The 20,919-nt window shown below is 39.7% G+C and overlaps 3 protein-coding genes across 3 annotated transcripts; 1 reads left to right on the plus strand and 2 right to left on the minus strand.

Annotated features, from left to right (window-relative positions):
- Positions 1-2,462: 2,462 nt before the first annotated feature.
- LOC307253918 (interferon-induced protein with tetratricopeptide repeats 2-like) lies at positions 2,463-4,761 on the plus strand (the record flags this gene model as incomplete). The annotated part of the gene is made up of 2 exons (XM_080032141.1): positions 2,463-2,554; positions 3,474-4,761. 2 exons carry the CDS (start codon positions 2,463-2,465, stop codon positions 4,759-4,761), a joined length of 1,380 nt encoding a protein of 459 aa, XP_079888267.1.
- Positions 4,762-10,464: 5,703 nt separating this feature from the next.
- Positions 10,465-13,495, minus strand: LOC307253919 (interferon-induced protein with tetratricopeptide repeats 5-like; the record flags this gene model as incomplete). Its single annotated transcript, XM_080032142.1, has 2 exons — positions 10,465-11,770; positions 13,488-13,495. 2 exons carry the CDS (start codon positions 13,493-13,495, stop codon positions 10,465-10,467), a joined length of 1,314 nt encoding a protein of 437 aa, XP_079888268.1.
- A 1,576-nt stretch (positions 13,496-15,071) lies between these two features.
- LOC307253920 (interferon-induced protein with tetratricopeptide repeats 1-like) lies at positions 15,072-16,728 on the minus strand (the record flags this gene model as incomplete). Its single annotated transcript, XM_080032143.1, has 2 exons — positions 15,072-16,329; positions 16,718-16,728. 2 exons carry the CDS (start codon positions 16,726-16,728, stop codon positions 15,072-15,074), a joined length of 1,269 nt encoding a protein of 422 aa, XP_079888269.1.
- Between the last annotated feature and the right edge of the window lie 4,191 nt (positions 16,729-20,919).

The following is a 20,919-nucleotide window of genomic DNA, read 5'->3' on the forward strand; positions in this document are numbered from 1 at the left end:
ACCTACCACTGTGTAAACAAAAGGCATACATTTTTATGGCTGATTCTTTTTTTTCTTTTTCTTTTTTTTTTATTAAATTAAGACAAAAAAGAAAATAATGAATCAATGCAGCATTTCTCCAGATAAATTCTGCTGGCAGCTTGTGACACAACTTTCAGAAAACAACTGATCAGTAATTGTTAGAAAATAGAAAGAAAGTGCAAAGGAAGATATAAATAAAAAAATAACTAAACAAATTAATACTTCTTATTTAATCCTATAATTATATGAAATACAGAAGCAGCAACTCACCACATTATCTAGCTGGTTTCTTGACTCAGTAGTTTTCTGAATATAAGTTCGGCTGATTTCTGCTCAGTTTGATTCTCTGTTGGGATCACCGGCTTAATATAAGCGATGTCCAACTTCTGCTTCGCTCTAAATAAGGGCATGTGGTTAGCGCAAGGGAAATTCTGGGAGGAGCATCTTTTTGCTCTTTGTAATATTTTTTTTAAAAATTTGAGGCATTCATCTATCATAAGAAACTTTCATGACATGTTATATGTACATGTAATATACTGTATGTATATTGTTTGACAGAATTCAGGGATGAATTCAGAAACACTCATTAACTTACCATGGTAGAAAAGAGGGGCCGACTATAGTAACTATGGTTCGAACCCCGGTACCGGAAAGGAGGGTGCTTTTTGTGAAACTAGTGGTGGCTGCTATTACATCTAAGGTGCCCACCATCTCTGAGCAAGACACTTAACCCCAAACTGCTCCAGGGGCGCTGTACTGTGGCTGACCCTGCGCGAGGACCTCCTCTGGAATGTGGTTACTTGAGAGGGGATAGGCCTATGCGACAGTCCAAAAATGACCAAAATCATCACTCATAATATACTCAACTCATCTGGAGAACAGATGTTTGCTGTAGCATTTCTCAGGACCACCTGAGTTTGACATGAATAATCTCAATATTCACATTCACATTCTCATTTTACCCGGAGAAGCACAGGTTGAGAGATGTGTGGTGGGAATAATGCACAATGGGCCGACTATACACCAAAGGCCCCCTCTTGGCATCAGGCGCAACCGTTATAATATGTTGTATCTTATTGACTTTCAGAGAGACAAGAGAAAACATCAGATATGAGGCCACTTGTTGTGTAGTACACACACAGAGGCTCAGTCCTCATCACAGCAGACATAAATTCTAATCTCTGCATGTCATCCCCCACTGTACCCCATTTAATCTCTGTCTCCCTGTCTCTCTGCACTGTCGAATAATAATCTTTAAGAAACATCAGATAAAGTGATGGAAATGATTAGAAAAATCTTGTTAGTGAGTATTGAGCAATGTGAACAGATTTGTGCAATAATCTACCTTTTGTTGAGTCTTGCCTCAACTTCTGTTTGCTACAAAAGGAAGCCTACAGCTACTTATCTGTGGCACATTTCCAGACAGTTTATACCACTTTTCATATTGTTCTACTTTTAGTAGAATGTACTGATCCCCTGTGTTATCCCAGATCCAGCCAAAGAGTTCCACTGAATTTGAAAATGAAAAACACATTGTGCTATTTAGGTTTCTTGTGCTTTGATTCAAACTTTCGTTGGAAATTGTAATGGGTATTGTCTGAGGAATCATAAAATCAATGTTGGCATTTGCCCAGATATCTATGTGGTGCCCATATTGGAATTTTCAAAATGCCTGCCATAAAAGTCAGCATACATTGTGCAATATCTTGGTTTCTAAATAAGCTAGAACGTTGATTTCATCTGCGGAACTGCTACATTTTCAGGGTCAAGTATTCCAATGGTGCTAGTAAAAAAGCTATACAATTTTACTACATTAACCCTTTAATGCACGAGTGGGTCTAAAACGACACAGTGAGTTTGCTTATTTGCAGTACCGAAAATGATGACTTGCATTTGACCATCTCAAATTGTGGCCTTTGGGGCTTGCATGGCCTCTGTGGTCATTGGTCCCAGCATGCCATCTTAATGTTCCAAGAAACCACCTTGCAATCAAGCTGTGGTTCCTACAGATAAATGGTCCATATCCTTATTTGGTCATGGGCTCAAAATGGGACCTTATCACTTCCTGCCCGATGTTTGCAGTGGCAATGACATCGCAGTTTAGCTGCTCTAACAATTTTTCGTTGTTATTCTGTAACGATGACAAAAAAAAACTGAACTGAGCTGAACAGCCAAGTTGCCTTGCCTATACTGGAGAACATTCCTGTGTTGTCTGCCCCAGTGAATGCATGGAAGGCTGGTGAAGATGCTTATGGATGAAGCAGAAGTGACGGAGTGACGGAAGGGATGCTGTCAACACTGGCAGCATCTGCTGACCAAGCTGTGGTTCCTGCAGATAAATGGTCCATATCCTTATTTGGTCATGGACTCAAAATGTGCTGCTTCGTAGCTCCAAGTGTTGGAGGGAGCTTATCACTTCCTGCCCGATGTTTGCAGAAACAATGACATACCATTGGGTGAGTAATCTTGTGCCCAGAAGCAAGAGCAAGAATCTGACAGAAAACTACAGTCCAGGAAACAGCAGGACGATGAGGTGAGTTGCTGCTTCTGCATTTCATACACGGTTGTCCATAAAGTTGGAATAAAATATTGACAGATAAAGTGTATATCTTCTCAGAACTATATTGATCCTGTTATAATGCAATTTGATATTTACTTTATAGAGGCTGAAATATTAACATTCTTAATCTTACAAAAATTGTAATTGATTAAAAGGTTTATATTGTCTCTCAAACACAGAATCGTAATAAGCCTTGGCTTCATACCTTTTTTGGTTGATGCAGTTTGTTTCCTCTGCCCGTGTTGTATTTAATGTAAAAAATGCTATTCATTTTCATTAAGTGCATACCGTTTTGGAAAAGTTTAAAAAAATAAATTACTTATTAAATAAAATATTAAAATGTGTGGCATACGTAAAAAACTTAAAATAAAAATAGTAGTATAACAAAATACTACAAAAAATAAACATGTGAAAATATGTACAATATATAACACAATATATTTATTTAAATAGGCCAGTACAATTTAATCATTGCACAGTAAAGTTGAGTCAGTGTAGCTACAAATACACTAGTTATAGATTTGTAGCTGCTGATAGGAGTGAATGAGACCAAGGTCCAGTCTATTTAATGTGTCTGAAACTCTGACGGAGGAGGAGGAATAACTTTGTGACAAAGTCTATGTCACTGGTTGCAGGCAGCACTAAAGACACTTATGCCCCATTCCATCACATGGGACCTACAAACTGCGACCGCTACAGCAGCTTGTCTGTTTTTTAGTGTAGGATAGGTCCGGCCCACTAATGACGATCTGATAAATCACCTGTTTTGGAACCTCACAGGTGTAGGTACCAGGTACTTTTACCATGTAATGGAAAAGCAGGCGAATTCACACACTAAAATAGCGGCCTCAGCCCGATAACTTACTGATGTTTTTTCAACATTCTCCATCAGTGCTGCTCAGAGTCAACCAACACTGGAGTCCAAACTGGAGGCCCTGCAGTGCCACTTCACCTGGGATCTGGACGAAGGCGATAACAAACTCTTCTGGCTCAGGGACAAGCTGGTAGACATCGGGACAGAGGAGGGAAACCGCTGGCTGGGTCACATCTACAACCTGAGGGGGTACATCCAGTACAAGCTGGGCTTCACCGAAGACGCCCAGAGCTTCTTCACCAAGGCTGCAGAGGCTTTCTGCAACATCAGAGAAGCAGATGAAGGTCCGTGGTTAGTGGTGAACTATGGGAACCTGGCCTGGCTGCACCATCTCCTGGGAGACCAAGGAAAGAGTCAGGATTACCTGTCAAAGGTCGACGCCTTGATGCAGAAATACCCATCTCCACCCCAGCACGAGCTCCATGCAGAGACCTACGCTGAGAAAGCCTGGACCCTGATGAAGTTCAGCAAAGACAAGCAGCTGCTGGCTGTAGATTACTTTGAGAAAGCCATCGGGATGCAGCCGGAGATGGTGGAGTGGAACTCCAGCTATGTCTTATTGTTAAGGAATGATTTCAAGTATGACCACACAAAGCTGGAGGATGAAATCCTGGAGAAAATGAGAATCGCCAAAGAACAGGATCCAGAGGATTTGTACCTCGCTGTTCAGTATCTTCACCTACGTGCCAAGAAAGGAGAAAGAATTGATGAAGATGAAGTACGTGAGTTACGCACAAAGGTTTTGAGAAATCCCGCAAGTAGCTACAGTGGTTTGAACACATTAATTTGGGTTTATAGAGAGTATGTATCTGTAGAAGAGGCCACATTCTTGGCAGAGGTGGCCCTGGAAAACCATCCATCTGAGCGTTATCTGAAGAGATGTGCAGCACTTCTCTACAAATGGATCATTAGGAGTGACAGGCATCCAGATCAAAACACATTACAAAGAGCAATCCGTCTCCAGGAAGAGTTGATCACTCTTTACCCGTTTTCTTCACTAGTGAAGAAAATAGATCTCGCAAGAATGTACGCAAAGAAAGCTGAGCAGATGTTCCAGGATCTGCTGGAAATGGATCTGGAACCCGCAGATAAACAGATGCTTTACCACAAATATGCAAATCATTTATTCTTCAATCGAAAGAATAAGTGCGAGTCAACAGAATATCACAAGAAGGCGGCAGAGATACCACATCAATCCTTCTATCGTCGCAACAGCATCAGAGTTCTGGAGAAAGTTAGGGACGGACGCAGGAACCCAAGGTGTGGAGAAATAAAGAAGTTTCTGAAAAGGCTGCCACAGCTGTAGTGTTCTTTACCAGCATTGGTTCTAAATCCAGAAAGAAATATAAGTATTGCATCACCTACAAAAATATCTGTAAATATTCATTTGGAAAACTTACAGTAAAGACTTGTGGTAAAGATCACTTCATTAAATATAGTTAAAGGAAGTGAGAAGCTGCAGAGGCACTGGTTGAGGTAGTATAGTTTGGCCCTATTTGATACAGATACTTGGAGTAGCTTTAATTCCTGCAAGTGAATCCTCCCAATGTCAGTCACCTATTGCTGAAATAATGCAGAGACCTTAGAGATAAACGATGCAAGAGTGCCCTCTAGTGGGGGTTTATGGTGCTGTTTGACCATTTGACAAGCACAGTGGTGGAAGCATAGTACATTTAAGCCGCAGTCAGATTACTATTTAAAACACTGAAAAAGACACAAATTTGAGCCATCATCAAATCGTCTTGACAGTTGGCTTTAGAGGGAACGTTGGGTGAAACCATCAAGTTTAATCTCCTCTGCTTAAGTTAAGAGTTTGATCAGTTGTTCTTTTTCATAACATACATATAACCACTGTGTTTATTATATTCATGTTGAGTTGATTTTCTTTCCTTAAACCTGAATTTTAAGTGATATGAGAAGATAATACTCTATGAAATTAGTTTAGTGTCTTTATAAGGAATAAATGGTTCCTTAGTCTGTGGGGATGTTGGCTTGGGAATGTGCCTTAAGGTATTTTCATTCATTTTCATAGCTTCCATGTAAACATTGTATTTACGTATTTACTATATTCCTGTTGGGTTGATTACTTTTACTTAGCGCTGCATCGATTTTTAAGTTTATGATACTACACTATGAAATGAGTTTTAGTGTGAACTTTGGAGTAGTGAATAATAAAGGGTACTTAGTCTTTGAGGACTTTGGGAATAGTCACTCTGGGGTGTGGACGTGTGGTAGCTGAAGAGTTGCCAGTTCACCTCCCTGAGCAAGGCATCACACCCCTTAACTGCTCAGGGCAATGGGCTTTGGCATCTCTTCATCGATTTTAATTAAAGTTTATATATTGATCAGTTGTTATTTTTCATAAAGTCCATGTAAACATGTAATTTGATGCCACCTGAATATAATCAACACATGACTTTGCGCAGCAAGTATGTCAAGATGTGAACAAAACTAATAGTATTAAAGATTCATTATGTGCACAATAAATCTTTTTGTAAATGTTTTGTTTTTGTGGTTTTTGTGGATTTGCAGGACTGTTCATGTTGACCTGATGGGCGTTAAACACACTACAACTATTTAAAGATAACGGCAACATTATATTTGGTAATGTACTGGTGAAACTGGCATGTAGTATCCAGAGCATAGTCAACTATCGAAAGTTAAAGTTGTAAGGCAAGTCTCTTTCTTGCATTAAATGTAAAATAGCATCTGAAATGATTAAGAAGATCAACAGAACAAGAGATACTGTCTTGATGTAGATATCCATGGGTGAGTCAGCTGCACATTTCCTTTGTATGCCAGTGGTGACAGCATCCCTTCTGTCACTTCTGCTTCATCCAAAAGCCTCTGCAGAACATCGATAACATGTTAAACTGCGTGGAGGTAAACCTGCAGCTGCTCTAACAACTTTTCGTCGTTTTTCTGTAACGATGACAAAATAAAACTGAACTGAACTGAACAGCCAAGTTGCCTTGCCTATACTGGAGAACATTCCTGTGTTGTCTGCCCCAGTGAGTAAGCTGCACATTCAAGAGGACGCCAGTGATGACAACCTTCCATGCATTCACTGGGAAAGGCAACACAGGAATATTCTCCAGTATATGCAAGGCAACTTGGCTGCAGGTCTACCTCCACGCAGTTGACCATGTTATTGATGTTCTGCAGATGCTTTAGGTTGAAGCAATGAAGAAATGACAGAAGGGATGCTTTCAACAGTGGCATACAAAGGAAATGTGCAGCTTACTCATCCATGGGTATCTACATCAAGACAGTACCTTAACTGCGATGTCATTGCTTCTGCAAACATCGGGCAGGAAGTGATAAGGTCCCTCCAACACATGGAGCTATGAAGCAGCACATTTTGTGTCCATGACCAAATAAGGATATGGACCATTTATCTGTAGGAACCACAGCTTGATTGCAAGGTGGTTTCTTGGAACATTAAGATGGCATGCTGGGACCAATGACCACAGAGGCCATGCAAGCCCCAAAGGCCACAATTTGAGATGGTCAAATACAAGTCATCATTTTCGATACTGGAAATAAACAAACTCACTGTGTTGTTTTTGACCGACTCAAGCATTGAAGGGTTAATGTAGAGCTAAGGATTTAGCCTTTACCAACATGTGTCACTGCAGATCATACCCTGGTCTGAAAGTGCATGTCATGATGCTCAAAATGGTTACAGAAACATTCAAAGGTTACACTTGCTAAATTTCTCAGAAGAAAAATGATAAAAGTATATTTTACGGTAGCCATTTTGTAAATTCCAAGATGGCTGCAATATAGACATCTGGGCAAATGCCAACATTGATTTTTATGATTCCTCACCTTCTGCTATATGTCTAGGTTTTGTGGAGCTGATAGGCTGAATCAACTTTGTCTCAAATCATTTGGCGATGGCTTGAAAGTAACCGACATTCATTCATATGAAAAAGTTACGTACTTTAGCTTTTAGGGCTGGGTTGTGGGAAAAATGCACTATGGGTGTGCATGACACCTAATGGCCCTTATTGGTGACAAGCCTTTATACTCTGTTATAATTCATGTACCCTCAGAGAAACATAAGATAAAGTGGAATAAATTAGTAGAAATCTGCCTTTTGTTCAGAATTGCCTTGACCTTTGTTTCCTACAAAAGGAAACCTAAAGCCACACATCTGTGGTAATTTCCTGTCACCTCATAACACATATCATATTGTTCTGCTTTTCTGTGGCCTCCTATTTACTCACCCTCTGTTTCATTCCAGATCCAGCCGCAGAATTCTGCTGAAATTGATAATGAAAAACACATGTTTTATCTGTTAATGTTTTGTCCTGAAGGTATTGTTATACAGTGTTATCTGTTCAGTGCTCATTCATGTTCACATACAAGTTCACAAGTACAACTTTTTTTTAAATATATATTTTAATCATCACCTTGAATACAGTAGTGAGCAAATCAATGTCAAGTCAAGATGATTTTATTTATCTTTAACGCTTTACCTTTAAACTGTCAGATATCCATTCCTGGATCGTGGCCTTGTCGTTGGAGGAGTTCTTGTGAAATTCAGTGATTTCCCCCAGAGTTAGGAGGAGCTTTTGAGTTCCATGGAAGGGTCTCCCAGGGGAACCGGTCGGGGTGAGAATCCAGGCAAACATGATCCAAAACTCCCTTATGACGGTAAACCAAGAACGTTTGTTTACTCTGACCGGAAAAAGGGTCATTGGGACCCACTCCTGGGTACACAGGAGTGGGTCCCAGGAGGTGATCTCCCGACTGAGATCACCTCCTGCCACGGGGTAGGGGGATGGTGCGATAACCCCCGCACAATGGGAACTGGCAGCTGGTCTGTACGCTCTGGACCCATCAACAGAATCTGGCTTTTAGTGTAGCAAACTAGATATAGACATGTCACCTTTCTGAGAGGGAAAGGGCCTGAACTAGTGCGTGAGGTTGAGAAATAAGAACTAGATTTATCTGGGGATGGACTCTGGCCCACTCAGAACTTCCCTAGTAGGAGAGGCACTGGGCCAAGTCGGGGAATACACACCAGGTCCCAGGCTGGCGGTCGTACAGTGGATTATCCTGGTGGTTTAGAAGGCCGAATCAATGCGAGAAAAAATTCTGACTGAACTCGGTGCATATGGCAAGGCGCCAAGAGTGGGTAAGATCCGTCTAGAAATGCTGAATACCCGGTATTTTAGGGGGTGTGTCTTGGCTTACAGGTCTCTGCATCATGGCCTGGGCATCAGGGACAGAACCTCTGGATTGGCAGACCAGGGTGGTGGTCCCTATTTTCTGATATCAGGGAATCCCTCCACTCAGCCTCACCGGGAAAGCCTATGCGAAGGTGCTGGAAAGGAGACTCCAACCCCCAAGGGTATGTAACCCCTAATTTTTACCCTCTCTATTGTCTGCATGCCATCCTCTCTCTCTCTCTCTCTCTCTCTCTCTCCCTCCCTCTCTCTCTCTCTCTCTCTCTCTCTCTCTCTCTCTCTCTCTCTCTCTCTGTGTGTGTGTAAATATTGTGCTTGCCTTTTTCTGTGGCTGTGTGTTCTGTACTCTTACCAGTCAATTTTAGATGTTGGATCACTGATCTGTCTGTAAAATAGGACTCATTCAAAGGCCCCTAAACAGTTCAACAGTGTATATTATCTGATAATCTAACCCTTCTCTAATAATTCATACGATTATGGCCATTATTGATCAAGTTCTCAATTTCTCATGCTACACTACATAAAATAATTAAAAACATTTGTTCTTACTTTTTTTTTAATTAAGCTTTTCCTTCAAGGACAATACAAATAATCCTCAAATGAGTACCAAATTAAACAGTGACTTCCAAGAACCTTTTAGCAATTTATTCTGAAATTCTATATATTAAATAAAACACATTAAAATGTTCTGATGTAAAAATGTCCCAATAAAATGCTGTCATTAGCTTTCAATAGTTGTAGTTTGACCTCCATCAGCGCATCATGAACAGTCCTGCAAAACTGTGTAGAGTACATCAATTTATCACATAATAACCACAAAAACAAACAACTCAGAGAGGATTTCCTTGTGCACATATGATGTATATTTAATAATATGTGTAGTGTTTACAAATGAGCTTACAGCTTGACATTAATACAATGTTAACATGAAAGTTATGAAAAAGTACAAACTATAGTTTCCATTACTCCAAAGTTTATACTAACACTCAGTAGTATTATCATGCACTTAAAAAAATACAAGTAGAGGGAAAAGAAAATCAACACAACAGCATTTCAATAAACAGTGGTTATATAACTGATCCAAATCTAGACTTTGGCAGAGGAGATTAAACTTGATGGTTACACACAACCTTCCCCTGCATGTCAACCGTAGTGTAACCACCAAAACAAAGATATATAGAACATTTCTTTGTGCACATAATGTATATTTAGTAGTATTAGTATTGTGTACAACTGAGACCGAGCTTGACATACTTAGTTACAGCTGCTCATTATTTTCAGGTTATACATCAAATTACTATAACAGTTTTATTTTTCACTCCACCAAGGCTTAGCGCGAAACTAATTTAATAGATTATTATGTTTTTTAAAATATAAACGTATACAGAGCTAAGGAAAAAGATCAACACTACAGCAAAACAGTACATACATAATAAAACAATAAAAACTGATCGAAATCTAAACTTTGCCTGAGAAGATTTAACTTCATCACTTGTTACACACAATGTCGACTGTCAAGATGACTTCTTATGTCATGCCAGAAGGTATAATGGAGAGACTTCAAAGAAATATCAATTTGTCTCAATAGAATATGTATTGCATGAGCCAGACTTTACTGTCTGCTGTGCTCCGATCAGTGCGTCTGCACGCTAAGTTTCTCCCTACTTTTTAACCTTATTTATTGAAGTGATCTTTTCAAAGGTCTTTCCTGCAAGATTTCCTGATGTAAATGTGATCAAATGAATCAACAATTATTTATAGGTGATATCTACATTTCTTTCTGGATTTAGATCCAGTGCTGGTAAAGAACACTACAGCTGAGGCAGGCTTTCCAGAAACTCCTCTATTTCTCTAAACTTTGGGTGCCAGTTGGTGCCTTTAATCTTCTCCAGAGCACAGATGCTCATTCTACGAAAGGCTGATTGATGCGGTATTTGTGCCGCCTTCATGTGATAGTCTATTGACCTGTCTAGACCCTGTCCAGTGACGTATAAATAATCTGCATACTTGTTGAGAAGCATCTGTGTATCTGCGGGTTCCAGATCCATTTTCAGCAGTTCCTGGTACATCTGCTCAGCTTTAGCCAGGCCCTGATTTTTATTTGTGTAGATATTTGCGAGGTCTATCTTCTTCACAAGGGAAGAATGAGGGTAAAGAGCGATCACCTCCTCATGGAGACGGATTGCTCTTTCTATCTTGCACTGATCTGGATAATTTTTCCTACAAGTGACCCATTTGTAGCAGAGTGCTGCACATCTCTTCAGGTAACGCTCATCTGGATGTTTTACCACAGCCTCCTCTGCCAGAGCAATGGCTTCATCGACAGATACATTGTATCTATAAACCCAAATCAAATCATTCATACCACTGTAGCTACTGACAGGATTTCTCAAAACCCTTCTGCCTAACTCACGTACTTCATCTTCATCAATTCTTTCTCCTTTCTTGGCACGTTGCTCAAGGTAGTGAACAGCGAGGTACAAGTTCTCTGGATCCTGTTCTTTGGCGATTTTCATTTTCTCAAGGATATCATCCTTTAGCCCTGTGAGTCTGCGCTTTAAATCTTTTATTAACAATAAGACATAGCTGGAGTTCCACTCCACCATCTCCGGCTGCATCCCGATGGCTTTCTCAAAGTAATCTACAGCCAGCAGCTGCTTGTCTGTGCTGAACTTCATCAGGGTCCAGGCTTTCTCAGCGTAGGTCTCTGCATGGAGCTCGTGCTGGGGTGGAGATGGGTATTTCTGCATCAGGGCGTCGACCTTTGACAGGTAATCCTGACTCTTTCCTTGGTCCCCCAGGAGATGGTGCAACCAGGCCAGGTTCCCATAGTTCACCACTAACCACGGACCTTCATCTGCTTCTCTGATGTTGCAGAAAGCCTCTGCAGCCTTGGTGAAGAAGCTCTGGGCGTCTTCGGTGAAGCCCAGCTTGTACTGGATGTACCCCCTCAGGTTGTAAATGTGACCCAGCCAGCGGTTTCCCTCCTCTGTCCCGATGTCCACCAGCTTGTCCCTGACACGGAAGAGTTTGGACGGTCCTGGGTTCAGATCCCAGGTGAAGTGGCACTGCAGGGCCTCCAGTTTGGACTCAAGTGTTGGTTGACTCTGAGCAGCACTGATGAAGAATAAGAAAAACAACATCAGTGAGTTATCGAGCTCAGGCTCTTTTGGTTACATAATAACTGCAGGGGATGACTGACTAGAAACATCGAGCACAAAATGATGAGTACAACAATAAAGACAAAGCACTTTCCTCTGAGTGTTAATCCCGAACTTCCAAAAACAAAATTTGACAGTAAACGCCCTGATGAAGACTGAGTAGAAATGTAAGCTGCTAACTTAGCTATGACGAACTGCTACACAGATACGGTGCTATTATGGCTTCTATCTTGTAATGGAAAAGAACCTCAAGAAAAGGACCCAATAACATAGAAGAGTAGAGTCGGTCCCATGTATTGGGACCGACTCTATTCACTATTCACGTTTTACTTTAGTACTTCCATGTTAACATCTGGTCAATGATTCAACCCCTTTGTGATTTTCTCTACTTATGACATCTGTTGCAGGATGTCCGTCCTGGGAGAGGGATCCCTTACTCTGTCAACTCTCCCTTTTTTAATCCAGATAAAGGTTTTTTTACTGGGAGTTTTTTCTCAGCAGAGCTAAGGGTCTAAGGACAGGGTGTCATACTGTATGGAATGTAAAGCCCACTGAGGCAAATGTCTATTTGTGATATTGGGCTATACAAATTAAACTGATTTGATTTGATTTGATTGGAATAGGGCCATAAGTGTCTTTAGTGCTGCCTGCAACCAGTGACATAGACTTTGTCACTAAGTTATTCCTCCTCCTCCGTCAGAGTTTCAGACACATTAAATAGACTGGACCTTGGTCTTATTCACTCCTATCAGCGGCTATAAATCTATAACTAGTTTATTTGTAGCAGCACTGACTCAACTTTACAAACTCTGTGTAATGATTACATTGTACTGACCTTTTTAACTCAAATATATTGTGTTATATATTGTACATATTTTGATGTGCTTTTTTTGTATGTTTATTTGTTAAGTATTTTTAAGTATACCACACATTTTTATATTTTTTATTAAATAAGTATTTTTTTTTTAAACTTTTCCAGAACGGTATGCACTTAATGAAAATATAATGAATATCATTTTTGACATAAAATATAACACAGGCGTAGGAAACATAGACATTAAACAAACTGCATCAACCAAAAAAGGTATAGGCTGAAGTCAAGGCTTATTATGATTCTGTTTTTGAGAAACAATAGAAAACTTTTAATCAACAACAATTATTGTAAGATTAACAATGTTAATACTTTTAAAGTGTTTTTTTCTCTCTCTTAATGTGTAGTGTTAAGCACCAAAATAACAATTTACTGTATGTGTGAAAACCCCACTACCAGAGTATTTAAAATAACTATCTAACATAATTGTTAGAATAAAGCAAGAGACTACAACTTTTAAATTACATTGTCATTGATTTGTAGGATCAATAATGATTGTATTTCAGTCTCTAGTGCTCCAAAATCGTAATGAAACTCATTATTTACTCCTTCAAATATACACGGTCGCCCATAATAAAATATGTATGAGATTGATCAATATAGTTTTTAGAAGATATACACTTTATCTATCAAGAATAATTCACATTTTCACAATCCTTTCACGAGAAGAGGTAAAAAAAATATGTTATTTCAACTTTATGGGCGACCGTGTATGAATTTTTGTTTTATTTAACTTTTATTTATCCTCGAGAGACCAATTGAGGGGTGACCCTCATTTACAAATGCAGACTCAGCAACTCACCTCATCATCCTGCTGTTTCCTTGACTGTAGTTTTCTGTCTGAGTTTTGCTCTTGCTTCTGGCACAAGATCAGTGATGTGCAGCTCCTGCTTCACTTTAAATAGAGCGACCAGGTGACGGTTATGATGCAATCAAAACTAATTCCACAATCAGTGTCTTCTTATCTGAAAATGTACAGGTGGAGGGTTGTGTAATGGTCTCACCTTCAGAGACACAAGACCAAATTCAAAATGACTTGGAAGGAACTGACTTAACTTTCATTTCCCTTGAAAGTGACCAGCAGCCACATATCTGAAGAACAACCCAACCTGGCTGATAACACTCATTATATTGCGTTTCCTCAGTTGACCTGGTCACATATTAACCCTCTGAAGAATTCTGACACATCAAATTATTAACAGAAAGTTCTATCAAAATCTCACGCTCCATTGTCCCCCTCGCTCGCTCGCCAACAAGACCCAGAGGGACTTAAACTCCCTTCACTTGGGGTGAGGATTGTGAGATATTTTCATACTTCTATATTTTTTACCCTTACATATACTAATAGTTTGCACACGTTTATATGTTAAATACAGTATACCACACATTCTTGACCTGTAAGTCAGCCAAGTTTCACAAATTGTTAAGTCCTTCTTCAGAAATTGTGTACACAGAAAGCAGACTGTTTCAGTGAATAATTAGTTGTCCGTCTTTCATCTTTTCTATCATTTGTGTTACAAGATCAGACCCTCATACAAAGGAAAATATCTAGTAAATAAGTAAATACAATGTATATTTGGACATTATGAAGAAGAACAAATGATCAAAATCTAAACTTTGCCAGAGGAAATTAAAGTTGATAGTTTCCCAAAACATTCCCCTGAATGTCAACTGTCAAGTTGACCCTTTTATTTATTGTTTTCAGTCATGTGACTGGCGTATAATTCTGGACAGATGAACAATGAGAAACTTCGAGGCAATATCATTTTTTTTCAATGGAATATCACCATCAGATTTTCTGTGCTGAATTAAATCTTCAAAATGTGTGGTCTATCTGCGTTGAATAGACCAAACTGTTCTTCTCACTTCCTTTTTACCTATTTTACATTACATTTTATTTATCTGACACTTTTATCCAAAGCGACTTCCAGTAAGTGCATTTTTTGTTTATTTTTTTGGTGTCAACTTGCAGCAGAAGATGTGTATGCTTTCAGCTGATCTGATGTCAATCGTTCCACCATTTTGGAGCCAAGACAGCAAACAGTCGTGATTTAGTCGAGTGACTAGGTGGCCCTCGCAGTGAGGGAGCAGCCAGCAGGTTGGCAGATGCAGAGCGCAGTGGACGAGCTGGGGTGTAAGGTTTGACCATGTCCTGGATGTAGGCTGGGCCTGATCCGTTATCTTGAAGTGGATGCGGGCAGCTACTGGTAGCAGTGAAGGGAGCGGAGGAGCAGTATATATAGATTTATTGAAGTGATCTATTCTACAAGTATTTCCTATTAGTGTTCCAAATGAAAATGTACAGATTTATTTAGGCAATTTATTTTCTGGTTTGAAAATCAGTGCTGTTAAAAACACAACAGATTTTGCTGGTTTTTCAGGCTCTCTACACATTCAGTTTAGCATTTATTTTATCCAAAGCCCTGATGCTTCTGTCACGAAAGAAAGACTGTTGCGGTATCTCTGCCGCCCTCATGTGATATTTTGTTGAATTATCGCCCTTCTGTCGCTCAAAGTATAAATAATTTGCATAGTGGTGGTAGAGCATCTGTTTATCTGCAGGTTCCAGATCCATTCCCAGCAGTTCCTGGTATATCTGCTCAGCTTTAGCCAGGCCCTTTCTCTTTGCGTAGATATTTGCGAGGTCTATTTTCTTCACGAGTGAAGACTCAGGGTAAAGAGTGATCACCTCCTCATGGAGACGGATTGCTCTATCTATGGTGCTTTGCTTTGGGTGACTACCCCTGAAAGTAATGATCCATTTGTAGCAGAGTGCTGCACATCTCTTCAGGTAACGCTCATCTGGATGGTTTGCCACAGCCTCCTCTGCCAAAGCAACGGCTTCATCGACAGATACATACTCTCTATAAACCCAAATCAAGTCATTCATACCACTGTAGCTGCTGACAGGATTTCTCAAAACCCTTCTGCCTAACTCACGTACTTCATCTTTATCAAGTCTCTCTCCTTTCTTGGCACGTTGCTCAAGGTAGTGAACAGCCAGGTACAAGTTCTCTGGATCCTGTTCTTTGGCGATTCTCATTTTCTCAAGGATTTCATCCTCCAGCCCTGCGGTCTTGTGCCTTGAAGCACTCAGTAACAATAAGACATAGCTGGAGTTCCACTCCACCATCTCCGGCTGCATCCCGATGGCTTTCTCAAAGTAATATAGAGCCAGCGGCTGTTTGTCTCTGCTGATCTTCATCAGGGTCCAGGCTTTCTCAGCGTAGGTCTCTGCGTGGATCTCCTGCTGGGATGGAGATGGGTATTTTTGCATCAGGGCGTCGACCTTTGACAGGTAATCCTGACTCTTTCCTTGGTCTCCCAGGAGATGGTGCAGCCAGGCCAGGTTCCCATAGTTCACCACTAACCACGGACCTTCATCTGCTTCTCTGATGTTGCAGAAAGCCTCTGCAGCCTTGGTGAAGAAGCTCTCTGCGTCTTCGATGAAGCCCAGCTTGTACTGGATGTACCCCCTCAGGTTGTAGATGTGACCCAGCCAGCGGTTTCCCTCCTCTGTCCCGACGTCCACCAGCTTGTCCCTGAGACGGAAGAGTTTGGACGGTCCTTCGTTCAGATCCCAGGTGAAGTGGCACTGCAGGGCCTCCAGTTTGGACTCCAGTGTTGGTTGACTCTGAGCAGCACTGAAGGAGAATTGAAACAACAACATCAGTACGTTATTGGGCTCAGGCTCCTTTTGTTACTAAATAACTTCAGGGGATGTGTGTAAAGATGTGAATGTAGAGTTATTGTATTGTGTTGTGTTGTTGTGTGTGAATTTGCCAGCTTTTCCATTACATGGGACTACTCTACTCCAGTACCTGTTTTTTTGGAACCTACACCTGTGAGGTTCCAAGACAGTAGGTACCAGGTACCAAACGGTGATTCATCAGATCGTCATCAGTGTGCCGGACCCATCGTACACAAGAAACAGACAAGCTGCTATAGCGGCCGCAGTTTGTGTGCTTGCTGGCTCTCCAGTTTTTTGTTTTACTTTCTTTCTATAATGGCATCAACCAAGCCATTCCTCACCTTGGTGGCATGTTTTTCTGACTGGCAAAGGACTGAACGTTACTTCATCCATCTACAATATTTTTGAATAATCGCCCTGATGAAGACTGAGTAGCAACACATTAACAAATTTCAGACAATAACGTGAGAATAACGAAGCTATGATGACCACTGGCACACTAGCATGGCTGCTATCTTGTAATAGAAAACGACCTCCAGAAAAGGACCTGATACAAAAGAAGAGTAGAGTAGGTCCCATGTGATGGAATAGGGTCATAAGTGTCTTTAGTGCTGCCTGCAACCAGTGACATAGACTTTGTCACAAAGTTATTCCTCCTCCGTCAGAGTTTCAGACACATTAAATAGACTGGACCTTGGTCTTATTCACTCCTATCAGCGGCTATAAATCTATAACTAGTTTATTTGTAGCAGCACTGACTCACCTTTACAAACACTGTGTAATGATTAAATTGTACTGACCTATTAAACTCAAATATATTGTGTTATATATTGTACATATTTTTACATGCTTATTTTTTTGTAGTATTTTGCTATTCTACTGTTTTTATTTGTTAAGTATTTTTACCACACATTTTTTTAGGGGAGAACGGGGTAATGTGAGACACTTTTTACATTTGTTGCCCTCTAAGCGAGCTAAAATTATTTATCAGTCAAATTTACACATTTCCCATTAATTCAGGATGTTTCTTAGAAATGGGCATTAGCTGGGAGGTAAACTGAGACAGACCAGAGAAATCAAGGGGGTAAACTGATCCACTTAATGTTTCCACTCTGAAACTACCATAACAACACATGTTGTAACAGTTAAAATCCTGACTGCTAGCTTGAAAACCAAATATTCCAAAACTAATGTCGGACTAGTAACAGAATCATGGGGTGTGGTCAGTTAAGCAAAACATTTTGCTAAACACTTGAAAGTAACTCTGATCAAATACAACATATAATTCATATTCAATAATTAACATTCAACCGACAGATAGAACCAGTAAGATTAAAAAACAGTCTGAGGGCCAGAACACAGGACCCTTAGAGCCAGCTAGTGTCTGGGGGTCAGAGCAAAGAACAATCAGAACCAGCTAGAACAGCCTGGGACTCAGAACACAGGACTAGACCCAGCTGTCTTTTTCCATCTTTTCAGTCTTTTATTAATATTTTTCTGCATTTGTTTTATTGGGATCATTCATTGAATAAAGACCTATTACTTAGAGTCTATTGATGTTAAAGGTAACTCTCCTGTCCCCCACATACATACCTGCCAAACCATGCCCTTGCTGACACCCCTTCAACGATCAACCCCCACCTCCAGCCCACATTGTCTTTTGTCTTAAACTAGTCTCCTTGCTACCTCAAATATAATGGAATCATTAAAAGAGGGCACAGACACTGTCTCACTTTACCCCACAGTATTTGCCTCACTTTACCCCACTGCCACAATTTGAGAAAAAACTACCTCTCTCAGCAATTCAGGCTAATCTTCAGTTATCATCATCACATGGTTTCATATGTTGGTAGTTCATCAACATGTATGATAGAAGCTTTGGCACAACAATCGATTAAGTTGACAGCAAGAAAATTTACTTTTACATGCAAAAAAGACATTTTTGTGAAAAAAACATGCTTACAACATCACCATGAGGTCCTCTCTTTCATGGCCGAGTGGAAATGAGAGGGGCTTGAAAACATATATCTCACATGACCAAAAATGTGTTCTATTGCCTAGATACAGGGTGTGTCTCACATTACCCGATGCCTCACATTCCCCCGTTCTCCCCTATTTTGTTTAATAAGTAATTTTTTTTTTAAACTTTTCCAAAACGGTATGCACTTAATGAAAATGAATAGCATTTTTGACATAAAATATAACACGGGCAGAGGAAACATAGACATTAAACAAACTGCATCAAGCAAAAAGGGTATAGACTGAAGTCTAGGCTTATTACGATTCTGTTTTTTAGTGACAATAGAACACTTTTAATCAATAACAATTGTCGGAGTGTAAGGTTACCTAATTAATTAATATTTCCGGCTCTATGAAGTAACTATCAAAGTGAATAATTTCAGGAAAAAAATTATATTCATGATTTTTGAATTTTGCACTACTTAGTTTTCTCTTTCTTAATGTTTATTGTTAAGCACCAAAATAACAATTCAGAAGCAGCAACTCACCTCATCACCCTGCCTGTTCCTTGACTCAGTAGTTTTCTGTCAGATTCTTGCTCTTGCTTCTGGCACAAGCTCAGTGATGTGCAGCTCCTGCTTCACTTTAAATAGAGCGATCAGGTGACGTTTATGATGCAATCAAAACTAATTCCACACATTGCAGTGGATGCAGCAGCAATCAGTGTCACCTTTTCTGAAAATGTACAGGTGGAGGGTTGTGTAATGGTCTCACCTTTAGAGACACTAGACAAAATTAACATGACGTTGAAGGAACTGACTTAACTTTAATTTCCCTCGAAAGTGACTAGCAGCCACACACTGTATCTGAGGAACAACCCAACCAGGCTCATAACACTCATTATATTGCGTTCCCTCAGTTAACCTGGTCACATATTAACCCTCTGAAGAATTCTGACACATCAAATAAATCTACAGAAATTTCTATTCAAATCTCACGCTCCGTTGTCCCTTCGCTCGCCAAGACCCAGAGGCGAGAGTAACTTTGGGTTCGACATTGGGGGGGTTGAGACCTCCACCTGGGGGCATTGCATTGGCCGGTTTGTTTATTGATTGATTATTTTTGTTTATTTGGGGGGGGGGTTACGCCCAGAAATGTCCAATTTATGTATTCAATACTTCTTGGTGTTTGACAAAACCTCAACTCCAAACCCAACTCTTTGGTTTTAACTTGTATTGATGGTAAATGCAACAACTAGGTGTGTGGACTGGCTCTGAACTTTCAACCCCAAATTGATCATGTACTGAAAATGTAAATGTTGGTGTTCTGAATCGTTTCAGATGTTATTTTACATTTAATGCAAGAAAGAGACTTGCCTTACAACTTAAACTTTGAATAGTTGACTATGCTCCTGATTCTAGAAGTCAGTTTCACCGGTAAATTTCCAAATTTTATGTTGTCATTATCTTTCAATAGTTGTAGTTTGATTGATGTCCATCAGTGCAACATGAACAGTCCTGCAAAACCATGTTGAGTACATGTATTTATTACATAGTAACGACCAAAACAATCAATTTACAGAAGATTTCTTAGTGCCCATAATGTATCTTTATTAGTATTGTATACAACTGAGACAGAGCTAAACTTACTTTCTGTGCAAACAGTCAGTTACATGTGTTGATTATATTCAGGTTATACATCAAATTAACTACTAGACAGTTTTATTTTTCACAAGTATTTTGTTCTCATCTTAACTTATACAGAGCTAAGGAAGAAAAATCCACCCAACAGTAATATAGTAAATACGTAAATACAATGTTTACATGAAAATTATGGAAAATAATGAAAATACAACTTATTTAAAATCTAAACTTTAATTAAGATCGATGAAGAGATGCCGAAGCACATTGCCCTGAGCAGTTAGGGGTTTGATGCCTTGCTCAGGGAGGTGAACTGGCAGCTCTTCAGCTACCACACCCCAAAGTGACTATTCCCAAAGTCCTCAAAGACTGAGACACCCTTTATTATTCACTACTCCAGAGTTTACATTAAAACTCATTTCATAGTCTAGTATCATAAACTTAAAAAAACGTATGCAGTGCTAAGTAAAAGTAATCAACCCAACAGGAATATATTAAATACATAAATACAATGTTTACATGGAAGCTATGAAAATGAATGAAAATACCCTAAGGCACATTCCCAAGCCAAAATTCCCACAGACTAAGGTGCTATTTTTTTCACTACCAAGTTTAGTTACAAATAATTTCAGTATTATCTTCTCAAATTACTTAAAATACAGGTTTAAGGAAAGAAAATTAACACAACAGAAAATGAATAAACACAGTGGTTATATGTAAGTTATGAAAAAGAACAACTGATCAAAATCTAAACTTTGGCAGAGGAGATTAAACTTGATGGTTTCACAAAACATTTCCTCTAATGCCCACTGTCAAGACAAATGTGTGTCTTTTTCAGTGTTTTAAATAGTTATCCGACTGTGGCTTATAGTATGTACTATGCTTCCACCACTGTGCTTGTCAAATGGTCAAACCCGCACCATAAACCCCCACTAGAGGGCACT

The sequence above is a fragment of the Ammodytes marinus genome (genome assembly GCF_949987685.1).
Source record: "Ammodytes marinus genome assembly, chromosome: 8".
NCBI classification, from domain to species: domain Eukaryota; kingdom Metazoa; phylum Chordata; class Actinopteri; order Uranoscopiformes; family Ammodytidae; genus Ammodytes; species Ammodytes marinus.